Genomic DNA, 24,844 nt, shown 5'->3' with positions numbered 1-24,844 from the left:
ACAGAGAGAGAGAAAAAAAAAAGATGACAGTGGAAAAAGTGTAGCAGACAGACATGGAGGCAGAGAGAGAGAGAAAAAAAAGATGAGACAGTGGAAAAAGAGTAGCAGACAGACATGGAGGCAGAGACAGAGAGAGAGAAAAAAGATGAGACAGTGGAAAATAGCAGACAGACATGGAAGCAGAGACAGACAGAAAAAAAGATGAGACAGTGGAAAAAGAGTAGCAGACAGACATGGAAGCAGAGACAGACAGAAGAAAAAAAGATGAGACAGTGGAAAAGAGTAGCAGACAGACATGGAGGCAGAGACAGAGAAGAAGAAAAAAGATGAGACAGTGGAAAAAGAGTAGCAGACAGACATGGAGGCAGAGACAGAGAAGAAGAAAAAAAGATGAGACAGTGGAAAAGAGTAGCAGACAGACATGGAGGCAGAGACAGAGAAAAGAACAGATGAGACAAAGGATGAAGAGAACTAGACAGACAGAAAAAGAAGAGATAAACGAAACATTATCAAAAGAAATATGTACAGAATGTTCATTTCTGGACATTAACAAACCATTCTCCAGTATGTGCAAATTGTACACAAAGCAACAAATAATGAAATATCTAAAATATTCCAATCAGTCATCAAGTATTGCCTTATTAAGTTAGTATTATCATTAAACTGAATGCCGCAGTAACAGGAGGACCAAACCACATATTTTTTTCTTTTTAAATGCTGAACCAGTTAAAAACAAAAACAAAAAAAAAACAAGAGAGGCAAGGCCTTCAAGACTCACTTGTGATACACTTAAAAAAACCAAACAAGCTTTTTATGTATTGAGTATAATTTCAAAATGTAATGTTTAAGATGAGAAAGATCAGTTTAAAGCAAATTAACTCCCCTAGCATTAATTACAGAGTAATTTCCCTTTTTTTTTTACTATCTGCACCAAAACATTTGCAAATAAATAAAACTTCCATGCTTAGCAAAAGAAGTTCCTGTTTGAACAGAAAAAGATAGTAATGACTGCTCTTGTTGTTGGGTCAGTATATCAGATCAAAGTGCCAAGTTTAGAGAATACAAAAAATATAACAGAAAATGCAGTTTGCATATAATTAGGCTTCATTTTTTAAATTTTTTTGTGCCCATCCCAGAGGTGCAATATTGTTTTAAACAAGATGACTGGAAAGAACTGAATTTTTCCTATTTTTATGCCTAATTTGGTGTCAACTGACAAAGTATTTGCAGAGAAAATGTCAATGTTAAAGTTAACCACAGACACACACACACACACATACACACACAGACACAGACAACCGAACACCGGGTTAAAACATAGACTCACTTTGTTTACACAAGTGAGTCAAAAACCCAAAGGACAGTGACTTTTCATCATTCAATCAATCACGGTCACACCCCAAACTCCTCCCCCTTCTTCCAAACCCACCCTCACACCCACCCCAGCCAGTAAACCATCACATTCACGACCAAAACCTACAAAAATGGCTTTACAGCTGTGGCAATTTGTTACCAGAGTTGTGTATTTTACACACTGCTCTATGGCTCAGAATTCTGGAGGATGACACAGTGATCTAACAATGTTTGTCTACCTTTCACACAAAAACCAGACCTCTGAAAAAACCTGCAAATTTTCGGGCCCAATACCATCTCCACTCAACGTCCACTCAACCAGTGCGATCAAGAGACCATCCTCGTGAGGTGGTGGTGGAAGTGGATTGAACTCGTCACGCGAAGACAGCGAAGTGACATCACTAGTAAAAAATAGCCCTTCACTGGGCACCAGAAGGCAGACGCACGAGAGGGAAAGCCAAAGAACACCTGGCACAGAACAGTCGATGGTGAACTCAAGTCCCTGAATCAGAACCTGGGGTACCATTCCGAGACCCCACCCAAAACAGACAAGAGTGGTGGTTCTTTGTTTGCTGCCCCCACATGCCAGAGGGCATGATTCACAGTAATAAATAATAATAATAATAATGGTATTTATATAGCGATGAATCTTGTGCAGAGACAAACCAAAGCGCTTTCGCACCAGTCATTCACACGCATGCATAACTCTAAAACCGTAGAAACTAAAGACAGGAAGGGCAGGCAAGGGGGGCTATTTTGGGAAGAGGTGGGTTTTAAGGCCAGACTTGAAAGAGATGAGTGTGGAGACTTGACGAAGCAAAAGAGGAAGTTCATTCCAATCGCAAGGTCCAGAGACAGAGAAAGAACGGTGGCCAACAGTCGAGTGTTTGAATCTGGGTATGCGTAAACAGAGTGGATCCGAGGCCGATCATAGTGAGCGAGATGGAGTGTGGAGGTGAAGGCAGCCACAGAGATAGGAAGGGGCAGTTTTGTGAATACATTTATAACATAGAGTGCTGATCTTGTAACTAACAAAGAACAGTCGTGACGATATTGGCAAACACCCAGAGGTGAAGTTGTGGAGATACTGTTGTCAACACCCATTCCCTCCATTACAAGCACACGCCTCATCCAAAGCACATATGTTAAGTGCTGATACATTATTCGGTAGTTGTACAAAGTCCCAATTCAAAACTTTTATCAAGGCAAACCAAAATGGGCCCACACAAGCAAAAATATTTGTTAAAATTTACATACTTACATACATACAAACATACATACATACATACATACTTACATAATCATACCTAATACATATATATCAGTAAAAGTACAAGGATAAACAGATAAAAGAGATGAACCTCCCTGAATATAATCATCCAATCATTTCAAAGAGGAGCAACACCAGTGGCGTGATATCACGCAAATTGTCCCTTCAAGGGTTAAAAATATAACACAGTAAAAAGAAAACCCATTCTCTGGTGAGACGTTGGAGGTTTCCAACGCAAAGAAAAAGAAACCCAACATATCTTTGAAACTTTCTCAAAAACAAACAATAAAATATCAAAAACAGAATCCTAAATTATAATATCTTTTAACCAAAAATCTAAACCCTTTCATAAATATGACAGCAAGAGTGTAATGAAGAAACAAATAATGTATATGCAACATGTGTGAGTTGTATATGCGTGTGTGCTTTAAACAGGAATAGAAAATTTTTTTTAAATATTTATATGTGACCTGTGTGGGTGTGTGCATGTGTGTGTGCTTTACAGACAGAGACAGACTGATGCATGTACAAGAGAGTGTGTACATCTGCACACGTTTATTCAAGCCACATCATTATGCTGCCACAAATAAGTCTACATACAGTGGTACACTGTGCTGCCTGTAATGTTGAGGCAACAGCCTAATGCAGTTCTACTGAAACATGACCATCGCTGACCTTTAAACCATCCATAAATTACGCAGTTGTTTGCGACTGGCTGAGGCAGCATGACACTGGAAAAAACTGTCAGGTGTGATAGTGCAAAACTGAAAATGTCACAACTTCAAACTGATTTCTCTCTTTAAAAAAACAAACAAACTAGGACTTCATTTGAAGATCCAATAACGCACCCCAGGTTTCATTTCTGATCAAAATGGGCAAGTTCTTAAAATAACAACCAGCATCTTCATGCAAACAAAACGTCCCCCCAAGTATGACATAATGCCTACGAGTTTGTGTATGCACATTCAAATGTGCACGTGCATGCACCAAGCAAATGTGTGCAAGCATGTCATTCACATCAATGTGTGGTTATACATTATACCAATGTATGTGTACATATCTATATATAATAGAGAGAGTGGGGGAGAGGGAGAGAGAGGATGGAGGGAGGGAGGGAGAGAGTGAGAGAGAGAGAGGGGGAGAGAGAGAGGAAGAGATAGAGAGGGAGAGAGAAAAAAATAATACTGTACTGTGGCAGCACACTCCCCCCCCCTCCTCCCCACCCCCACTCCCCCTCCCCCGCACCCCCAACACACATACACACTAAAGTGGTTCCAAGTAGACATAAAGAAACATGCTGTGACAATGATGGTACGACCACACGATACACCAGAAACGAGGGACGACAAAATCAACCTGCTGCCTACACTTGGACACACATATCCAGCCCTGCACAAACAAAGAAACTGACCTGCATGAACACTACAGAAATATCCATGTCTCAAGTTTTCTGACTTCCGTCTATATCCCGTGGCTTATTATTTCTCCACAAATGCCCAGCCCCCCCAAAAAAAACTTTAATGCTCAAATCATTTAAAGAACACAATGAATTGTGACATGAAATATGCAGAGCAAATGTTCCATCACCACACACGTGCAATTTCTTCCAACGGAAATATGTATTTATAATGTGAAATGTGGAAAATGTTAACTTCCTGATAGGTCAGTACTCAAATCTGTCACAGACAAAACACCGTAATATGTGTGCAAAAGGAGGAGTTTGTATTATACTCCATGTTTGGTGATACATATACTAACCATGTCAAACTGATGCAAACTAGGCCTATCGGTTTGCTCTGCTTGGCCAAATTTCACGCAGCTAACAGTGAAAAGACGAACCATCTTGCCCGGTCCACTCTTAGCCAATCAAACGCCTCTAAAAGCTACAAGTGCTGAATCATTCCTTTGAACATGAAATATACATCTGTCCAATTCCCTCCCAATAAAATGCTTTACAATGGCAACAGACTTATTCCCTGCGCTGGCTTGACCGTCACATGGTTTAAAGCACTCTTGGACTGTTTGCAGAGTTGGTCATTATTCTATCAGCAGCTTGTCTTTTGTGTGGCTGGTCAAGTGGTTGGCTGGCTTCTTGCTTGGCTGGTTGGCTGGTCAGTTGGGTGATTGCTTGTTTGTTTGACTGGTTGTCAAACGTATGACTGGTTTGGTAAACTGGCCGCTGTGAATTGGGTGATTTTAGTTGGTATGCTGGTTGGCTGTTAATCAGAAGAGTGGCTGGCAAACTGGCTATCTGATTTATTTGGGCTGCTTAATTGGTTGTTAATTAGATGAGATGGCTTGATAAATTGCTAGCTGGTTGTTTATTTGACAGCTTCGACTGACCAGTTGGGATTTGGTTATAATTCTTATGATTACTTACTGGTGACCACTGGACAACCAAATACATGAAATAGGAATCCAGATGTGTTTTTCAAATGATGAAGTCATGAAAACGACCTGTAACTGACTCAACAATCACTGCCAATTTCAGGAATGATTCCTAGGTCAAGCAATTCAAATCATACCCCAAAACACAGGGGACTTAGACTGGGACTGTCATATCAACAATCATTCCTCAAGGAGGTACGGATCAGTGATAATTCATTTTTTTGAAGACCATGTCTTCAACACATTTTTCCCAAGAAAAATGTCAGATAAAAGTGTGTTTTAACAATGAATGATGCACTGCTTATGGCCAACAGTCCGAGTACTGCTTGGGGTCCCCAAAGCAAAGACTCATGTTGGTGTAGCAAGCTTCCAGCTTCATATCTTCACACAGTTCACGGATGAAGTTGTGATTCTTCCCCAGACTGATTTCCGAGTTGGTGTACCATGCCAGGCTGTTCTTTGAGGTCCACAAAGGATTAGGTTTCTGCAAAAACGGGACCTTCTCCGACGGCCTGGCCGCCACGCGCTCTCTCTTGGACAGGTACAGTTTGAGGGCCTCCACAGGGCACAGGCTGGTGCCTGTGGCGAGCATCCGGCGCCGGGACAGCATGTCTTTGATTTCTGGCTTCAGGTGCGACTCGGCCAGCTGCTCACTGTCCAGCATGACGTACTCTGCGTCGTCGTCATCGCTGACGAACACAAACACCTCCGGCCACATCTCTCTCGGCGACCACCGCCGCGCCCCGAAATGAAGCTGAAGCTCGAACCACACTTTCTTCAGCAGCGACATGGGGCTGTCCACGCTCATGGACGGGTGCCCACGGATGATGGAGCAGTCTGCCCGGGTGAGCATCATGGTGGCTCTGGACGGCATCTTGGACAGCATCTCTGTGTAGACCTTGCTGGACAGCTGGAAGTCCAGAGCACTGATGGGGCACTGCAGGTGGAGCAGCTTGGACAGGTACTTCATCAGACCGCTGCGCACCCGTCTCAGGGCGTGCTCCTTCAGCGGGGTGCCGTCCTTCTTGCGCACCTCGCGATAGAAGGAGCTGAGCAGCTGGTCCAGCTGCTTCACCGTCATCTTTCGGACAGTGTCCTCGCCCAGTGACTTGCCACCCAACCACTCTGCAAGGGAAACAGGGCCACAACACTGTGATGCTACTCACAGACCAAAAAAACGTCAATCGCCTCAACCTATCTGTTACTGATCAACTTACTTTCAATCTAAACACCAAATCGAAGACCAAAAACACGTCAATTGCCTCAACCTACCTGTTATTGATCAGCTTACTTCCAATCTAACAGCAAATCACAGACCAAAAAATGTCAATCGTGTCAAACTATCAGCTACTGATCAGCTTAGTTCCAATTTAAACAGCGAATCAAAGACCAATAATGACGATCGGGTCAACCTATCAGCTATTGATCAGTTTGTTGTTTTTTTAACTTCCAATCTAAATAGTGAATCCAAGACCAAAAACATCAGTCTGGTCAACCTATCAGTTACTGATCAGCTTACTTCCAATCAAACAGAATCGTGGGAAAAAGTAACATATGTAGATGAAAAACCAAAAGACTGGTACAAATTCTCTGCAGCACTGCTTAATAAAGCTTGCGGGGGGTGGAGGGACATTTGAAAGAAGAGGTGATTTAAATAAAGAGTTCATTCATTTGTACTTCAAGCTACCAAAAACTTGTCGTTTAACAAGATTTTTTTTTCTGAAATGACAGAGAGAAAAAAATCACTTATTCATCTTTCCGTTTTCAAAACAAGCCCAAGGTTCCATGCAAATGGAACTTATCTTTAGCAATCATAACAAAGCTCAGGGTTTTCTTCAGGAAAGCTAAAAGCACAAAGACCACCTGAGGTGATGTGGATCAAGAAAATAAGGGGAACTTTACGCAGCCTACTACATACAGCAGTCTCGAGTGGCAGTGAAAAGTTCAAGCTTATTCAATAAACTTATTTGCAAGCGACAAGAAATTTACATCGTGACTGGAATCTTCAATCAGCAACAAATGTTCGATATCAATTCAAAACCACTATGTCTTTGTGATTGGAATCTTTCAATGATGACAACAACAAAAATCTTGAGCAACGTAAAGCCAAAATCTGTTGTGACTGGACTCTTTCAATGATCAAAAAGGTGTTTAGAATTAACTTAAACCCTTGGCTATTCACAAAGGAATGATGTGCAGTGCAACTGTCTTTTTTTCAAATGGAGTGAGTGACATCAGTGATTACCTTTAAAGAGCTGAGTGGCCTCAAGGATCTTCTGATCACATGCACTGCTATCATGGGACTCTGGAGGATAAGCTCCTGAAAAAAGGTAAATTGTCCACGTTACCAACCTTCGCAGACACTTGACCTCTCTTCTCTTGATCAAAAAAAAAAAAAAAAAAAAAATTTTTTTCCATATCAAAAACCATATCAAAAACTTACATTTTCTACTAACAAAACTTGCAGTGAAATGCAAAACATGACACCAGGAATCATGAACATGCACTTGCAGTCTGCTAGTGACGCCCCTTTTCTGAAAGATTATGCAATTCACACGGACATTTTCCGTTCATGTGGGATAGGTTCATTGTTTGTGGTGCTTGTCCCTCACCAGCAATGCAGTCACACTGAACAACAGCAGGGAAGGAAGGGAGGCAGGCAGGCAAACCCACTCAGGCAAAGAACAAACAGTTCAACCGTCATGGAACATGACGCTGCAGACACACAACAACGGAAGTGGGGACAAGGTTAAGGGTGAAGAGTGGTATGGGAAACAAAAAAAAAACAAAACAAAAAAAAACCAAAAAAAAACCCATCTACCGCTGAATTAACTCCTACACACAGGGTTTCCACAGATGTGACCAACTAAAATTCCACACTTTTTCAAGACCTTTTTCCAAACCAGAATGGACATTTTTTCCATACCAAACACAAAGCCAAACTGAATATTTTTAAAAAATTGTCTGCAACACTGTTGACAAAAGGGACTGGCAGATCTCCCAGTATCAATGTTCATTTTTTACCACTTTTTTATTTTTTGACATTTCACTCTTTGTTGAATAATAATGGCCAAGGGTTCTTTTAAAATTAACAGTATTTTCCAGACCCTGAAGACAAATGGTTTTTTCCATGACTTTTCCAGCCCAGGAAATGGTTTTCTCATGTTTCCAAGACTTTACCAGACTTCTCATGACTCTGTACAAGTCCCAATTTACGGCACCACTTTGTCAACCTACGTGTCATGTATGAAAATCATGGTGGTAACTGTCCAGTATCTGGAAAAGAAAGATTACTACAATATTTTTGCAACAGTGTGAAAAAGCACAACCCAATGGCTTATCAAAACCAAGGGTAATCCTAGAAAGCAGACAACTCTTATCTCTCTCTCATTGTATTGTATTGTATTGTATTGTATTGTATGACTCTTCGTCACACCAGATTTCTGAGTGAAATTCGGACTGCTCTACATGGGAGACCATCTCACCACAGCACAGCACCACTCTTGTTTTCCTGCCAAGTGGTTATCGCTACAGAATTTTGCCCACGACAAACCTTTTGTCGCCGTGGGTTCTTTTATGTACATTCATTATGCTACACTCTGGGCCTCCTTGCATTGTCTGATCTGAGTAAGGAGTGTCCAAGCCACAACCCAGGATCTACTGGAGGGGGAGAAAATGTTGGCCGAGCGTGGGATTTGAACCTGTGTGTTCAGATTCCCTCACGTCCAAGGCAGACACATTACTACTAGGCCACTATGCACCTGAACGCAACCTGAAGGAAAGTGTAAACAGCAGTGGTTTGAAGCTGTGTGCATTACTTAGCCTGGGCTTGTAATTTCTTGGGGTTTTTTTTTTCATCAATTATATCACTCATGTTGCCTTGTTTTAATTTCTATTGTACTTTTTTTTTAAATTCAACAGTGATACACTCCACATTTGCCTCAAAACAAATACATCTTGCAATAAACTGGTCAGCATGCAAAAAGTTTTCAGCATGATGGATCAGATACCTATAGAAGACCATTAGAGTCATACAGAGTGAATCCTGTACCCACCCCAGTGTGGAGAATGTGTTACAAATCATAATGCTGTTTTAGTAAATGGCAGGACAGAGGTGACAGTGTCTGGTCAACACAGACTGGCTGATGTGTGTGTGTGTGTGTGTGTGTGTGTGTGTGTGTGTGTGTTTATATAAGTGTTGTATCTTTGCAAGCACATAGGTGCATGCATGATAATGTGTGAATGATCTACTTATGCTGATCTGAACATACACAGAATTCATTATTTTTGTCACCTGATCAAACAAAAAAAACGGATCTCCCCCCCCCCCCCCCCCCCCTCCCTTCCTCTCTTTTATTAAGTACTACATGTTCAATATGCAATTAGCTATTACCAGAGCTTCAAGGTTTGGAGGTCATAATGGTACTCTGTGTGTGTGTGTGTGTGTGTGTGTACGTGTACGTGTATGTGTGCATGTGTGTGGGTGCATGTGTGCACGTGACTCTGTGTGTGTGTGTGTGTGTGTGTGTGCATGCATCTATGACTTTCCAAGGCTGCCACTGACGAGTGATATCAGAACTGGAAGAAAATACAATACATACATATAATGCAAAAAAGAACAAACTTCATTCATGGCTTATCTTTGCAGCTAAGCCTGTGTATCATAAAGAATGACAGGCGCGATAGCCGAGTGGTTAAAGTGTTGGACTTGCAATCTTAAGAGTCCTGGGTTCGAATCTCGGTGACAGCGCCTGGTGGGTCAAGGGTGGAGATTTCTCCGATCTCCCAGGTCAACAATATGTGCAGACCTGCTTAGTGTTTATGCAAGCAGAAGATCAAATACGCACGTTAAAGATCCCATAATCCAAGTCAGCGTTCGATGGGTTATGGAAACAAGAACATACCCAGCATGCACACCCCCGAAAGCAGAGTATGGCTGCCTACATGGCGGGGTAAAAATGGTCATACACGTAAAAGCCCAAACGTGTACATTCGAGTGAACGTGGGAGTTGCAGCCCTCAAATGCAGAAGAACAAGTATCATATAGGACGCACTAGGTGTTTGGGAGTGCAGCACGAGTGCTCAGCTCTGTTGAAGCATGATCAACCAAATCACCATCAACTCAGTGTGTGTGTCTGTGAGTGTATCTGTGTCTTCTGTGTGCACATGCGTGTGGGAGTTCGTGTGCGTAAATGTGTGTGTGCGCGCATGGGTGTGCATGCATTCATACATGCGTGCGCGCATGCTTGTTCATGTATGTGTGTGTGTATGCAAGCAAGGCGAAAGAGAGGAAGAGAGAAAGGACAGACAGCAGTCACAGACAGAAGCAGAAACATGGAAAGGCATACAGTATTCAAAAGACCCGACTGGCCTCTTCAGGTGAAGAATATGGAGAATTTGTGGATAATAATAGCGTATATTTTTTTAAAGATATGTAAGTATATCAGTTGCGAACAACACAAAACAACTCAGGCAAACTGTACTGTCGGATACAATGATTTATTTGGGCAGGAATTTTACAAACCAAATTTCAGCACATTCAATCAAAATAAATGCACAAAACTTGCTCTTTAAGCCTCGACATAAGTCATTCAACCAATGTATAAGGCAAATCAAACAATCAGAAAGCTGAAACAAAATTAACAAACACAATTGTACATTCCAAACTCAACATACATCAAAAGAGAGGAAATGGATATTGTTTATTCATGTAAAGGCCACAGCCTCAAATGAATGTGTGTGTGTGTGTGTGTGTGTGTGTGTGTGTGTTCGTTCTTTTGTTTAACCTCTTTTCACTATCAGTGACATTAGACGATTAAAAAAAAAAAAAAAAAGAGGGGGTGGGGGTGGGGGGGGAGCAAGGGGGCTAGGGAAGACGGAAGAGGCTAACAGAAAAAGTAGAAAACTATGCAATTACATTTAACAGTAACAATTCAAAAATCATAACAATAATCAGAAACCATTAACACAATTCTGAAGTACACTGAAGGAATGTAGAAATAGGGCTACGAACTAATGCCTGTGAAAGTTCAACCAAAAGAACCTCGTCAGAAATACCTTTCCAAAAATCATCTGCAGAATTGTTATTCTCTTTGAAATATATATATATATATATATATATATATATATATGCGTGCGTGCGTGCGTGTGTGCGTGCGTGCGTGTGTGTGTGTGTCAAAATGGACATTTGCAAACACAACCACTGATATTGTCAAAATATGAAAAATGATAAGTGGACTATGGGGTGGCAGGTGGGGAAGGAGAGAGAGAGAGAGAGAGGGAGAGGACAGAACTTTAATTCTGAAAAGTGAAAAACTTTGAGAGAGAGAGAGAAAGGGGGGATGGGGTGGGGGTGGGGGGGTGGGGACAGAACTTTAATTCTGAAAAGTGAAATACTTTATCATCATGAGGCAATTCATGTTGTCATATTGACCCTAGTTACACATAACCTACCATGTACCTTTGAAGAACTTTGATTAACCAGTAATTATATGTTCTAGTTAGCATGCAAAAATCAAGTCACACACACACACACACACACACACACACACGCGCGCGCGCGCGCGCACATACACAAACACAAACACAAACAAAAACACTAAGACACAAGTTTGCTAATTTTTCTGCTCGCAAGTGCATGATCAAAATGTGTGCGAATCCACAGTCATGGTTGGGTGAGGGAAGGGGGAACAACAAAGAAAGAGAACAAAAGTTTAACAAGAAGGCAGAGAAAAGATACAACAGAAAAGCAGGCATACAACACAAACAAAAACAGACAGACATAACAGTGCATACTGATTTTTGATATCTTCTTCCCAAAATCTGCTAAGGTTACCAGCAGAACTACTGATCTAAAAATCGTCTTTCATGAAGTCATTGAAAAATTAAGGAAAGGGTTGCATAATTTCATGAATAAAAAAAATATCTTCAGTGTCTTTTTGAGAAAATTCACCCTGACCCTTCCCTCCACCACTCCCCACCCCCTAAAAAGGATAAAACTGTTGGAACTATTTAAAAAAAAAAAAAAAAATAATAATAATAAAAATAAAAAACCAGCACAATCAGGCATCCCCTCCTCCATCCCGAGTGTCACTCTGCTGAGGTTCTTGCTGCCGCAGTGTGCTGCAGCACTTGAGGTGAGCGTTCAGACTGCTCTTGTAGGCAAAGCGGCGTCCGCACAGGGGGCTGGGGCACTGGAAGGTCTTCACGTTGTTGTGCATGTTCATGTGGCCCACATAGTGACCCCGCATCATGAACCCCTTCCCGCACACTTTGCACCGGAAGTTGGGGTCGTTGCTGTGGTTCTTGCGAACGTGACCCTTGTACCCGTGGGAGGTCATGAACTCGGCGTCGCACCACTGACACTTGTACAGTGGTGGGGCGGCGGTGCCAGACCTGCCCACATCCGAGGCTGCACCGAGCGGTGCCGAACCGACACCCTGAGCACCACCATGCTGGGTGTGTTGTGACAGGGACGCCTGACCCCAGTCTCCAAGGGTACCCCACAGCACCGGCATGTGCGGCATGGGCCGAGCTTCAATTTGAGACCTGACTCGGGGACTGGGAGAATGCTGAGGCAAGGTGGAGGGTCTGACCGGGCGACTACCTACAGAAATTCAACACAAGAACAGGAGTAATGCGATGATCGTCAAGCCATGGTAACCTGTCTTTTCTTCTTCTTCTTCTTTTTCTTTTTCTCTCCCATTCACTTGGGTATCATTTGTGTAACTAAGTACTATCATCCCCACACAAAAACAGGAGGAATACCATGGTAGTTTCAAGCCTTTTTTTTCTCTCTCTCCTCTCTTAAACATGTGGGCATCATTTGTGCAACTCAACACTATTCATTTCAACTTGTATTATTTTGAATATGTATCTTACTGACTAGTAACTGAAACTGGTAATGACAGCATAAGAAACACACACAAAAATTCCTTTTCTATATTTGATAATGAATCATGATGATGAAGATGACTATACTGCTATGGAGGTCCATCTAGATTTGGGGCTACACGAAAAGGTTGTACTCAAAAGTACTGCGTATCTAATCTCACTCAAACATGACCACTCCTAAATCATATCACACAACCATAATTTCTTCAGCCTTTCAGAAACATGCGAGGAGAAAATAAAAGGGGGGTGGAGGGAGTGTCAGGACATGGTGTAAGAAATAAGAACCCTATACTTTAAGTCTAATACATAGGATAAAAAAAACTGTGTATGAATCAAAAGTAAACAAAATTATGCACTGTGTAACTGTAAAGATCATAAAGGAGCAGTCAAATTTTAACAAACAACATGATTATGACTCAAAACAAATCATCTCTTTCAGTTTCAGATAATATCCAAAGAAAGGTTAAAGTCATCATCACCTACATGAAAACATCATGGACACACAAAGACACAAAACCCATACCGGAGCAATATAAAGAAACAGATGATAAACATTTTTTGTACTCTCAATTTACTTTGTTAAAGATACTGTATGTTTATTCTCTGACAAGTCTCAGTTTACTATTTTAAAGACACAAAATGTTTTCTGTGTGTATGCGTGTTGTGGGAAAACTTCTGATAAATGGGGAAGATGGAGAGGGGAACATTACCATGATTCAACAATTACATGTCTGTTCTACGTCAAGTTCAATTCACTTTCCATTTTGCTGCCATTGCTGTTTGTATGCCGAGTTATTCATATACTCCATAAACTAAAAAGCAGGAAACACCACACACACACCACACACACACACACACACACATGAACAATGAATGAATTCCTTTCACACCATTTGGCATATGGAGGAAGAGTAACAGTAAACAACTAGACGAAACACATAACAGTTTATGCTATACTAAGAAGCAACACTACACTACAAATAGAATCCAAACCAAACCATTTTCCACAGTCTGCATACAGTGTGAATGCATGTGTGTACGTGATCCTTGCCCAGATCCTTATCTTCATTTCCAAAAATAATGCGGACAACAAATCAAAATCTGTCCTCGTCAGATGATCTCAAATGAGTACAAGGACTCAAATAAAAATGTTTATATGTGCAGCTGTTTCAACATATTGACTGAATACCAGGGAATAACTGGGGCAGAGGTTCAAAGAAGAATCTGTGAAAACCACTGTATGTCATTCTGAGCCGAGAACACAGCAGATTCACAAGGGTTTGTTTCATAAAACAGGGGAAAAAATGTGGAGCACTAGTTTTCACTGGCACTGTTAAACAACTTTGTGACCAAAACTACACCTGTCTGACATGCCCAATATCATAAAAAAAAAGAACCTCACTTAAAGAAATTTGTTTTCCTCATACCTTTTTTTAAATTTATTTTTTACTAATATGAGAAAGAATTTAAAAGTTTATGTTTAATCAAAAATCACTGTAAACATCAAATGTATACGGTTCAAGAAACGCTCTTGAACAACACAAACATGCATGTGTTTGAGCACATAGACAATGAAAGGATAGCCATCTGTGATACTTTCGATTAAAACAAAAAAACAAAAAACACCAAAGAGCATGCATGCATGCACACACACACACACCATACACCTCAACAATCTGATTCATGGCTTTTCCAGCCACTTGTCTGCTGCCTATTTAGAAGTGAGAAGAGCGTGACATTTCTTCCTATGCTTGTACAAGTCCCCTTTATAGGTGAACTTTCTGGGGCAGTAGGGGCAGTGAAAGCCTTTGACCTTGTTGTGACTGTTCATGTGACCCAGATAGTGGTCGCGGAAGGTGAAGTCACGATCACAGATGTGGCAGTGAAAGCGCACACAGTGCTTCTGGTGGTCCCTACTAGTCAGGTCAGAGTGAGTCAGGTCATTAGAGAAGGGCTGGCCCATGGGCATCGCATCGCCCACTGCTTCTTGCACAAAGGCCAGAGGGTCAGTGGAGAATGGTCCATCACTGGGCAAGGCCGACTGGGTAGAGCCAGTGTGGTAAGATCGATAACGGCCATGCTGTTGAACTGAGGGCTGTATCGGATGCCAGCTTGACAGAGAGGCAGTGGGGTTCCTTTTGTTCTCTGGAAAGCCAGCGAGAAGTTGTGTTAATGAGGTTGTCATGCCAGGACTGGGGGGTTTTGTTAACAACTGTACAATATCACTGTATGGATGGGACTGGGAAAGAAACAAAAAAACCATGGAATGCCTCATGAACGTGTGTGTCAAGCCTGACCTTGAACAGTGTGGTCATGTGTTAAAAAAAAAAGTGTATATCTAAAAAATAAAAATTAAAAAAAATCAAGAATCTGTACAACCTTGAAAGAATCTGATCTGCTAACCAGCTATACCTTATTCAATCAATGAAACTGTAAGAAAATTTCTTGGGCAACAACTACACTTCTGAGCACCATCCACAGCATCCTTTTTGACGAAGCTAAATAACTGCTGAGTCACGACTGCAGTGTTATGTGCACAAATGTTACTCACAGTTCATAATGCTATGATGAACTGCTGACTGTGAAACAAAAAAAACAAAAAAACACACACAAAATTGTGAGCAAAATAACTATTTCTCATCGCCTACCAGAATAAAGATCCACATGACATCAAAGAGTAACAAAGCGGATGCATGTCTACAACATTAATCACTGGTTTCATGTCTCTTGATCTATTTTTCCATTGATGGCACCTCGTGTGTGCGAGTGTGTGAATGTGTGTGAGAGCTTGTGCCTGCATGTGTGTGTTGGCTTTCCTCTTTAGTTAAATTTTTAAAACAATACTTGTTCAGTCAAAAAAAAAAAAAATTATTCAAGCAAATTTTACAAAACAAAGTGAAACGAGAAAAAAAAGAAAAAAAACAAAACAATTTTAATACACAGCTAATACAAGCAAGAAAAAACTATACAGAGCAAAAAATACCAAGGCAATCAATATTTCAAAATATATTGTAAGCTACGTCCAACCAAGTTTCTCATGATAACCCTATGTCTTCCGACAACCAAGTCACCGAACGGAATCACTCCGAAGATGTGTCTACCACCTTTTTATGACATGTTCTTTTGTGCCTGGACAGGTCCCCTTGATAGAAATACTTTCTGGAACAGGTGGAGCACTGATAGTTCTTCACCCCTGAGTGGGCCCCCATGTGCCCAATGAAGTGGGGGCGACACATAAAGCCCATGCCACAGATCCGGCACCGGTAGGCAGGGCTGTCTATGTGTCGGTGCCGCACATGCCGCTTCAAACCGCTGTAGGTTCGGACAGCCAAACCACACACACTGCACTTCCACATCACACCGGTGGCAGTGTCCAACCTCTGGACAAAAGCCTGCTCCCCAACATCGGCAGAGCTGTTCGGGGCCCTAGCATTGGAGGCCAGACAGGCGCTACTGACAGGGTCTGCTGCGAGTTGTGTGGCTTTCCCCCCGAAAGAGGAGGGTGGCTCAGCTCGGCTTTGTTGCCTGTCATCATCAGACCAGACGTCGGCACCAATGCCTGTCCGGACAGGAACAAGAGTTAGAAAACTCTTACAGTGACAGAGACCGAACGAAGTACGTTTGTTTTGCTGTTTTTTTTTGTTGTTTTTTTTATTACTTGGGGTACGAACAGTTGATCAAATTTTGCTGTTGCTTACCCCCACAATCATAGATTCCATGCATGCACTCCAATTTTCTTCAGTTAGTTGCAGGGCGGCACACAGACTAGAATCTGCGCATGCATGCACCTGTGTTCCCATTCCTGTATGCTTGCATCACTGTAGTGTGTGTTCTCATACCCCTGCACCTGGTGTGTACAGTCAATTCAGCATGCACGCCAGCCTTGAAACACAAAGCCAATGACTAAAAAACATTATAGACCTTTCAGCTGTTTCCTCTTCTGTGTGAATGCACTGCTGACTTGCCTGATAAATGATATCTTAGTTAACAAATGCTTAATCCAAAAGTTTGTGCAATATCTACATATTCTGTGACATATCACCAGTGATTTTCTGTTTGTACACAGAAGCACCAATGTTAAAAAAACAGCAGGGAAAAGAAACATGATGAAATACTAATTATTCATTTCACTTAAGTGAATTAATATTTACAAAAAAAAACGTTCATCAATTGCGTCAGGCAATGATTGAACATAATGAGTTTAAAGATTTACCACTTCCATGGATTTTGTTGAAGTGTTTCTAAACAGTACCAACAGAACAGTCATGCAGGCACATCAGGAGAAATTACTTCCTATGTATCTCTTGCTACTGACAGCGCAAACCATTTTTCAATTGTTTGTTTTTTTATAAGTCTTCTTTCTATTAATCTCACATTCAAACAAAATGCCTTGCATCAGATGCTAAATGATGAAGTAATGCGTTTCATGCACAAGACTATAAAAGTCACAAACTGCTGGTATAAAACTAAAAAATCCCAATGTTCAAAAAAAACTTTTTAAAAGGCATTATAATCAATGTCGTGAAGTCCAGTGTTGCTGCCTGAAAACCACCAAACAATGAAGACTGGCCACGAATTCCGCCTTCACTGCACATACACAGTGCTAAATGCACTGTGAGAGATTCACTGACAAGTGTATCAAGAAATCCCAAATGACAACATCACTACAGCTGATCAGACTCCTCACATCACGGGGATACATTTTACACCTGTGGCATCTCTGGGACTCTGAGTTTCCAAAGCTTCTTTTTTAATGCAGAATCCTCATTTCACTGAGACTCTATTCCTACAAATCTTTGGGACAAGATTTCCAGAGCACCTCTTATAATGCCAATCAAAATCCTCATATCATGGAGACTTGTTTATTCCTGTGACGTCTCTGGGATGAAGTTTCCAGAGCACTTCTTTTTATGCCGATAGAATCCTCAGATCACTGAGACTATTCCAATCACATCTCTGGGACGGAGTTTCCAGAGCACCTCTTCTTATGCGGATCAGAATCCTCCTATCACCGAGACTCATTTATTCCTGCGATGTCTCTGGGGCGGAGTTTCCAGTGCACTTCTTCCTGTGCCGGTACATGTCTCCACGGAAGGTGAACCGCTGCTCACAGTGCGGGCACTGGTAGCTCTGGACCCCGGAGTGCATGTTCATGTGGCCCGTGAAGTGCTCCCGGGTCATGCAGCCCACACCGCACACCTGGCACCGGTACCTGGGCGAGTCCATGTGCACCTTCAGCACGTGCCGCTTCACGCCCGCCTCAGACCGGAACCAGCGCTGGCACACCTTGCACACCCACAGGCACCCACCTTCCTCCACATTTGTCACCCTCAGGGTTAACTCCTGCAACTTCTCATTCATTGTCTGCTGCTGCTGTTCTTCGTTTGTGCTGCTGCTGCTGTGTGAGTAGTGTTGGGACTGGGGGCACTGGGGCGGAGAAGGGGACAGGCTCCTGGGGTACACAGTCAAAGAGGACTGAGAGCTGCTACTGGGCCCTGGAGATGAGAGAGGGTCCGTGTTAGCAGCCTGACACCATCCTTTCCACCCACCTTACACGTTACTCACTCTCATTATTTCTTCATTATGTTTAAACAAGTGCAAGAGCATAGAAGCTCACACAACAAAAAAGTCATGGTATCTTGTGTATAAAAATACTGCCCTAAAATCATAAATATGTGTTGGGGGCTATGAGAGACAGTCCAACCTCAACTGTATCACAACATGAAACTTTTCAGTGCCTCTATCAGCTTGTCACACCACCTGGAAGAGTCTGTGTGTACACTTATCTTCAAGCCGCATGAAACAGTCACATACAGCAGCAAGATGTGAAGAATTAAATCCACAGGAGCCACACACCCCCTCCACAACCACATGGAAATAAGCTTTTTTTCCGTTTTACTTTTCTTCAGCATCAGTGATGGACTGGACTTGGGCTTTCCCTTTTTTAAGAGAAGAAAAAGAGAGGTACACTGACAGTCATAAATCGGAGCAAAAACAGCATCAAAGTAAAGAGTTTGCTCCAGTAATCCAACACTCAGATCAGATTCCCAGAAAGATGTATGTGGACATGTCTGAGTATGTTTGGGACAGAAGGGATGGTTGCGTTTGTGGAGACAGTGGTGACTGACTGCCCATGTTTGCATGCATGCGTGTTTAAGAGACGTTAATCAGTCAAAATGATAGCAAACTTTCAATATTTACGAGTGGCACTGTTACCAGACTGCCACTGTCAGGTAAAACCACCACACATGATGGAGACAGAGATCATCCTCAACATACTTAACATCACACTTTTCATTCAGTGCACTACTTCTGTGGTTCACCAAGCTCTTGGAAGTCGTCAAAAACAAATGTCCTTCTTCCCTGAGGTGACGGCAGCAATGGTAAAAGCCTTTGATATTCACACACACATAGGACAGCTGGCATCGTCTTGGTTTTACCCACTTACTTACTTACTGCCTATTTTGCTCTCTGGCATGTTGGGCAGCAACAAAGAACCTTGTTGGCCAGTTACTTCAAACGCAAAATGCACCCTATTTTAGGTGTGACTGTCAGGACCTGTCAGTGTTCATGTGAGTGTTCATGTGCTTGGCCAAGTGTTGTTTGTCCATCACCCCCTTCCCACACACACCGCAGCGGAATGTGGGATCGTCAGTGTGGCACTGCCTGATATGGCGCTTCAAGGCATGGGGGTGATAGTAGCTTTTGTGACACGACTGGCAGAACCATTTTAGCCTACGGGGTTGGGGTCTAAAGTCAGAGGGAAGGAGTCCTGACGACGCTTCTCCCTGCTGACTTGCTGAGTGCCACTGGTAATCATCTGGAATCAGAACCAGACCAGACGATGATTGGAGACTCCCCGGCCAGGGGTATGTTCTGTGTGAGTGTGAGTGTGAGTGTGTGTGTGTGTGTCTGTGTCTGTATGAGTCTGTGCATCTGTCTGTGTGTATGCATGCATGTGTGTAAACGAGAAATGTGTGTGTGTGTGTGTGTTTGGAAAATTGTGTGTGTGTATGTGTGTGTGTGTGTGTGTGTGAGTGTGGGTGTGAGTGTGTGTGTGTCTGTGTATGCATGCATATGCATTATGTTCATCTATGTGTGCATGTGTGACATTTCATTACATAAAAAAAAAACAGCAAAACTTTTTTCCATGATCATCTGAGACTAACATATCAGTCTATTCAAGTTAACACATTTCAGCATACCAACTGATCTTACTGGCTTAAGAGAATTCGTCATTCATGAGAATTTATCACTCGTGAGTTGTTCCAGAGATGATCTTATGAAAGCAGAAGTTTCTGGTGTAAAACGACCACCTACTGTTGACAGCAAGAACAGACATGCTAGAAACGACCAAAGGTTCTCTCAACATCAGCAGTTTAACAGCATCCCACAACTGTTGGTTTATTTCCTTCATGCCAAAGTGTGTGCGTATGTGTGCGCGTGTGTGTGTGTGTGCACGCGTGTGCGTGCACAAGAGCTTGCATGCATACATGTTTTCAAGAGAGGGGAGAGAGAGAGGTGCAGAGAGAGAAAGCAAGAGAGAGAGAGAGACAGAGAGAATGAACAAGCTGTGAGACCCAAATATTACATTTACACAGATGTGATGCCAAACTGTCTGTCATCTTGGTCTTTCTTGAAGCAGGTTCCACAGTGGAGGTATTTGGAGGAGGAGAAAAATTAACAAGAGGGATCGGGTAAAGCTACACACACAGACACACATACAGACACTAACAGGCACAGATATACAAACAGACTTAGACACAGAAACATATTCCCCCCCTATTTTAGCTGTGCTGTTCTCCTGAATTCATGGTTTGTCTCAAGGTCATTCATTTCTGTACTTTGCCTTCTACTGGATGCGGGGTGTGGTGATGATGGGTGTGGAGGACTAGTGCGAAACAGCATGCTAAACACGATTCTGTAACCTACAGAATATGGACAAAGATTAGAGGATCTTTAACGTACTGCTTTGAATAACAAGAAATAATCAAGCAATGACTTATTTGGGATGGTAGTGCACTTCAAAACCATTTCTACCTGCGTTTCTTGGTATGGTGATGCACTTCAAAACCATTTCTGTTCATTTTTTTTTTTTTTTGGGGGGGGGGGGGGGGGTTCTTCATCTTCCACTGCTTCAGAGTGGTTTTCTATTATCTCATCATCCAGCCCCTATTCCACCAACCACAACCACACCCCACATACACACAGCCATACCCAGGTTCATTTTGTCGCACTCCCAATGCCAATAATCCACAGGCAACTAACAATGATAGAACACCATGAGGACCCCAAGTACAGAAGACCCTGCACTACCACCTGTCACTTCCTGTGGTTTCTTATCAGTGTCTGTTCTTACTAATACAGGACTATACAGAGAGCTTTCTGTGGGATTGAGCAAGGAGTGCCCTCCCCAAGAATCGAGACGTCCAGACACCTCTCCAGAGATAACGGAGACACCCCTCCAAAGACTATGCCCATGAACCTGCTGACACTGAACACACTAACAACAGTGCGTTAAAAAAATAACACTCGCTTGGGTAAGAAGATCAACAATTCAAACCATAAGAAGTGCCAATTTTCCAAACTGTATGTTCTTCTTCAGGGACTTGTCACAGTCCATAGATAAGAACATAAGACTTGAAACATTGACACTTCTTACCAACCTATGTCCCTGAAAAAGAACCTTAGACCACTGGTTCTTATTCAGGGTCTGTTGTAAATCCTGAAGAAGAACCTAGGGTCTGAAATGTTGACACTTCTTAACAAAGAGAATCTTATTCTACAAACCATAGGTGTTGTTTTGGGTTTTTTTCAGACTTTTCCCAATTGTAAGATTTATAGAATCAGCAGCCATCCATGCACCAAAATGGAGGGGAAATTGAAACCAAGGTCATGACAGTTGGATGTGAAAGGTCACTGCAATTTTTTTATATGTTTAAAAAACTTTTTTTTTAATCTGTTGATATGTTAATACTGAAATGATAACACAAATCACAAACATTAATTACATACAAATGAGACAAACCAGTTGATTAAAACTTGTGGGGTGTTTATTTTTACTTCCAAACAAAATCTGACATACAAACCATAAGATACCAGTCCTTCAAACTCAAAGTTCATGCACTTAGAAAAAAAAAAGAAGGTATTAACATTTTCTAACCAAAAACAAAAAGATAAAATGAGGGAAGATGCAAACAACTAATAACATATATGTACATATCATAGTTATATACTCAGTAATAAACCTGACAGACTGAAACATACGTATACACGTAGTAGCCCTAAATTTAAGCCTTGAACAAGGCTGAAAAAAAGATAAATTTTACTTCAGTTTCTGAATCCTAAATCATAACTGAAAAGAGTAACAAGATTAAGATAGAATTACGCAAAAAGGACACCTCTGATTTAAAACATAAAGCATAATATCCAGACACAGAATGAGTAAAACATTTTGATCAAAATGTATTTGGCAACTTGAAATACTGAACACAACTTACTGAACAGAAAAATCATTTCGGTTTCATGTATTATCCAATTAACGATTTCAGAAACTGATGTATAAGGACAACATACAAAAATTGAAATGTCATTGGCATTACTTGAAGGAATTTTATCAACTTTTACAAGATCCACAGACAAGAAGCAATAATTTTCAACAGAAAGGTATAATATGATAAATCAAAGGAATCAAACTATGAAAACAATGACAATAACTGAATGTCATAAACTATGAACAGCATTAACTGAATAAAGAACAAGAGAAGAATGCATCTGGTGAGATAATTCTATCGTATTCAGAAAAATAAGGAAAAATTTACAATATCTGATTTGGGACAACAGCAGAGTTAGAGCTGTATTATCAATGATTTATCTATTGCAATGGGAAACCATTTTCAGCTTACCCTAGTCTTTTTTTAAGGACTTTCCCAATAACTAGGAGGCAAAATTGCACTGGTTCTTAGTGATACAGCCTTGGGGGCCAGTTGGCCTTTGGGAACCATCCTAACGCTGACTGTTCCAAAACCCTCTTGGCCGAGAGAGTAACTTGGGCAAGACACTCTCCACTATAACCAAATTATAGCCCAGATAGTGGGACTGCAGTTGCCTCCTCTGCTGTTCGGATAGTCATAGTAGGACACGACTGATTATTATACATCAAAGAATCACCTGACACATTAAAATGGAAACAAAAATTGAACTACCAGTTTTATAAGGAAATATATAAGACATCCAGGTATACTTTAAATTGTTTCAATCAAAATGTTCTGAATAAAAAGCTAATATTTCAAGTTTTGTAAAATCAGTAATTCTTCCCTAGACTGTCAGTGTATGGAGGAAGAAAAGGACTCTCATATTTGTTGTGGAATCATACAATTTTGTCCAGTGTTTAAACTGAAGTAATAGTAATATATGCAAAACTGCAATGGACAATTCTGGCTTGATCCACAAAGTTATTCTGAGTTGATGATAGATTCCTGACAGTGTTAAGAGCATTGCAATTTTTTTTTTAAATATGCTCCTGTCTTGACAATATTTCCAACAAACAAACAAAAAGAAAAATCTTTTCATGACATCATTCATATACGCCTTAAAGTTAAACTGATCACAATTTTTTTTTTCTTTCAATGGCATCAATTATGTATTTTGCTTTCTATATGCTACAAACCTAACTGAATTTCAAAATTAGGTTTCGCACTGATGACAAGCAAACATCTGGAAAAAAACACACACACACACACAAATAAAACCAATGTTAAGAATCATGCATTCCCTGAATATGTATGCATATAATATGGTTAAACAGAAGACTCAACATGAGTATGGTTGCTTGTTTTCATATTCAGCCTTTTGTGTTAATTTGCATGTTAGTACTTCCTTTTCTATGCCTAACCCCACCCTTTGTTTTTCTTTTTTTCATATTCAGCCTTTTGTGTTAATTTGCATGTTAGTACTTCCTTTTCTATGCCTAACCCCACCCTTTGTTTTTCTTTTTTTTCCCTGGCTCAAATTTTACAGAGGTGGTTTTGTTTTTTCAGCATCAAATGATGCATCAATGACTGACATAATTATTTTGATGTAAAGGCAGCTTTTAAAGATTACAAAAAAGGAGAGAGGATTTCATCTTGCAAATACATTCATTCACTTTCCCCCCACAAAGCAAACTACACACACTCATCACATACAACATACATGAATACTAATTATTATATACCCTTCATTCCAAAAACAATTCCTGAGTGATTAAGTTTTTGTCCATTTTCAACTCTTTTCTTCAACTAACCACCACAACGTCTACACGACGCTTACTATTCTGTGCCCAGTGGGTATATCAGTTGTTCTCATTTGCAGCATCAGAGTCGCCCGCAGGTGGGGGACCTTTACACTGCTTCCGATGCTTGTACATATCTCCCTTATAAATGAACTTCTTGGGGCACTTGGTGCACTGGAATGTAGCAGTGTTGTTGTGCTTGTTCATGTGCCCCACATAGTGATCCTTGTACATGAACCCCGATCCACAAATCCCACACCGAAACACTGGCTGATTCATGTGGGACTGGCGTACATGACGTTTCAGCGACCCAACACCTTTGTACTGGGCGTTACAAAACTTGCAAACCAGGTTTTTCCCAGCCTCTCCTTGGACCGGAGCAGCTAACCACACAGCTTTCTGCTCTGAGTCTGACTGAAGTCGAGAGCGGACTGGGAAGAGCAAGTCGAACGGTGATGCAGGGTGGATCCAACTTGACTGAAGTCCAAAAGAAACGCCTGTTGTGGGCAAAAAGACAGTTCTTCTTCTCAACACAGCCATCAGTATTTGCTACTCTTGGTGCAGCCGCACACAAACTGCACCAGTATATCATTCTATTTCTAAAGTCACTGGAAACACTTTAATTTTGCAATATTATAACTTCCTAATCAAGATCCACTTCTACAACA

General features: G+C 41.3%; 1 protein-coding gene across 12 annotated transcripts in view; it reads right to left on the bottom strand.

Annotated features, from left to right (window-relative positions):
* LOC143299566 (uncharacterized) overlaps nucleotides 1-24,844 on the bottom strand; it is a 142,855-nt gene that overhangs the window by 86,323 nt on the left and 31,688 nt on the right. For 8 of the 12 annotated variants that reach the window (XM_076612882.1, XM_076612959.1, XM_076612933.1 and 5 more), the window contains exon 4: nucleotides 7,257-7,331. The exons of 2 other annotated variants lie outside the window; for them this stretch is intronic. In XM_076612882.1, coding sequence (XP_076468997.1) covers nucleotides 7,257-7,331 — 75 coding nt within the window. Of the gene's footprint in view, nucleotides 1-1,470; nucleotides 6,137-7,256; nucleotides 7,332-10,476; nucleotides 12,618-24,844 lie in introns of those variants that run through there. 2 more of the 12 variants (XM_076612874.1, XM_076612911.1) reach the window with 2 other exon arrangements.

This window comes from Babylonia areolata, chromosome 2 (genome assembly GCF_041734735.1).
Source record: "Babylonia areolata isolate BAREFJ2019XMU chromosome 2, ASM4173473v1, whole genome shotgun sequence".
Lineage (NCBI taxonomy): Eukaryota > Metazoa > Mollusca > Gastropoda > Neogastropoda > Buccinidae > Babylonia > Babylonia areolata.
Note: the sequence above shows the minus strand (reverse complement) of the source record. Positions and strands in the feature narration are given on the sequence as shown.